Source organism: Phytophthora parasitica, assembly GCF_000247585.1.
Source record: "Phytophthora parasitica INRA-310 unplaced genomic scaffold supercont2.64, whole genome shotgun sequence".
Taxonomy (NCBI): Eukaryota; Oomycota; class Peronosporomycetes; order Peronosporales; family Peronosporaceae; genus Phytophthora; species Phytophthora nicotianae.
The window spans coordinates 10,831-12,634 of NW_008649050.1; the positions used below are offsets into that span (position 1 = coordinate 10,831).

Genomic DNA, 1,804 nt, shown 5'->3' on the forward strand with positions numbered 1-1,804 from the left:
GCTGCCAGTCACACGGGATCAGCACCCTTATAGTCCCATAAGTTATGGACCACATCCGAACTAAACACTTGGTCGAGAAGTCGTCTGCAGATTACGAGGAACAAAGTTGTAAACACAATGACGGGACGTATTACGATATCAGATGCTTGTACTTGAGTCCATTTCGAGTATTGATCAAGCCACGTCTCCTCATTCCTGAACTTACTCAGCTTTACTCCAACTCTCCAACCACCATGACCAAGATTGCCATCGTGTACTACTCCACCTACGGCCACGTTGCCAAGCTCGCCAACGCCGCCAAGAAGGGCATTGAGTCCGTCGGTGGAGTCACTGCCACTATCTACCAGGTGCAGGAGACCCTCCCGGAAGAAGTGCTGACCAAGATGCACGCCCCTCCCAAGGGAGACCACCCCATCGCCACCATCGACACGCTCAAGGAGGCCGACGGTATCCTCTTCGGTTTCCCGTGCCGTTTTGGCTCGATGCCGGCGCAGGTCAAGGCGTTCTTCGACTCGTGCGGTAGCCTCTGGGCGACGGGTGCGCTGGTGGGCAAGACCGGCGGTCTCTTCTTTAGCACAGGCACTCAAGGCGGTGGCCAAGAGACGACCGCGTTCACGGCGGTGACATTCCTGGCGCACCAAGGACTGACGTATATCCCTCTGGGATACCGTGGCAAGGAACTGCTCAACATGGACGAGATGCACGGCGGCTCTCCGTGGGGTGCTGGTACTCTGGCCAAGAGCGACGGATCTCGTCAGCCGTCGGAGCTGGAGTTGGCCCTGGCCACCACGCAGGGCAAGTCCTTCGCCGAAGTGACGAAGAAGCTGGCGGCTTAACCGATACAAGTATGATCTCTTAGGCAAGTCTGACTCATGTGCATTGGATCCAGTTGTAGACGTTAATCTTGCACTGAATATCAAATGACTGTTGAGATTTAATCAGTTTACATATAAAAGTAGATCGGCTTCGACTCAGGTAGGAATAGACGTTGTTTTTTACGTAGCGAAAGAGATTTGAAATATACCCGGTTTTAGTCCACAAATGCCATCTGAAGTAGGGGTTGGTAATTCACGGTTAAAAACGTTGATATTCACGGTTAAAATCATTTACATTCCAATTCACACGTTGATATTCCATGTTAATATCACCAGACGTGATGTGCCTCGTTCTCAGCCAACATTTGATAGTTCGATCAAGAAGCTGCTTCAAACGCTGGCTATAACCAGATCGTACAATACAGCAGCGTGTATTACCTAGTCTGCGTTGGTTCCTGAGTAGGTTCCCACCATTCTTTTCATTAAATCCCATACAGCTCTACGACTACAACTTAAAAAGCTGTTCAACTGAGTTTCCAGGATACAACATGATGATATCTAATGAACTATAGGGACTTATTACCTTCAAACTAGAATTGGGCACCCTTTCCTTCTATCTTTAATAAATGCTATAGGAATGACATTTATTTGCTGCCTAAGCTGAATACTCGCTCGAGAAACGTTACTATTTACATAGAAAGAAATCCTTGTTCCAATCAGGTAGTTGAATGCAATATTTGTTGCATTCTAAATAATGCACTATTGTCGCAGAGCAAAGTATGTGTAAATTCGTCTCGCGTCTTCATGCATATAAGGCTTGTATTGCAAACAATAGTTCTCTGGATATTTATATCCAGAGTCTTGGTGGCTTCGGAAACCCTCGGAAATCCTGTATCATATTTTATTTGGTTACTTTTGTAATAACTCAATACCTTGAATTGACAAAAGAAGAGCTAAAGCGACGAAATACTTTATAACCTTTTAAGATC

At 46.6% G+C, this 1,804-nt stretch overlaps 1 protein-coding gene across 1 annotated transcript; it reads left to right on the top strand.

The window, feature by feature from the left end:
• Positions 1 to 233: 233 nt before the first annotated feature.
• On the top strand, positions 234 to 836 carry PPTG_17006 (NAD(P)H:quinone oxidoreductase, type IV; the record flags this gene model as incomplete). Its single annotated transcript, XM_008914835.1, has 1 exon — positions 234 to 836. One exon carries the CDS (start codon positions 234 to 236, stop codon positions 834 to 836), a length of 603 nt encoding a protein of 200 aa, XP_008913083.1.
• Positions 837 to 1,804: the final 968 nt, after the last annotated feature.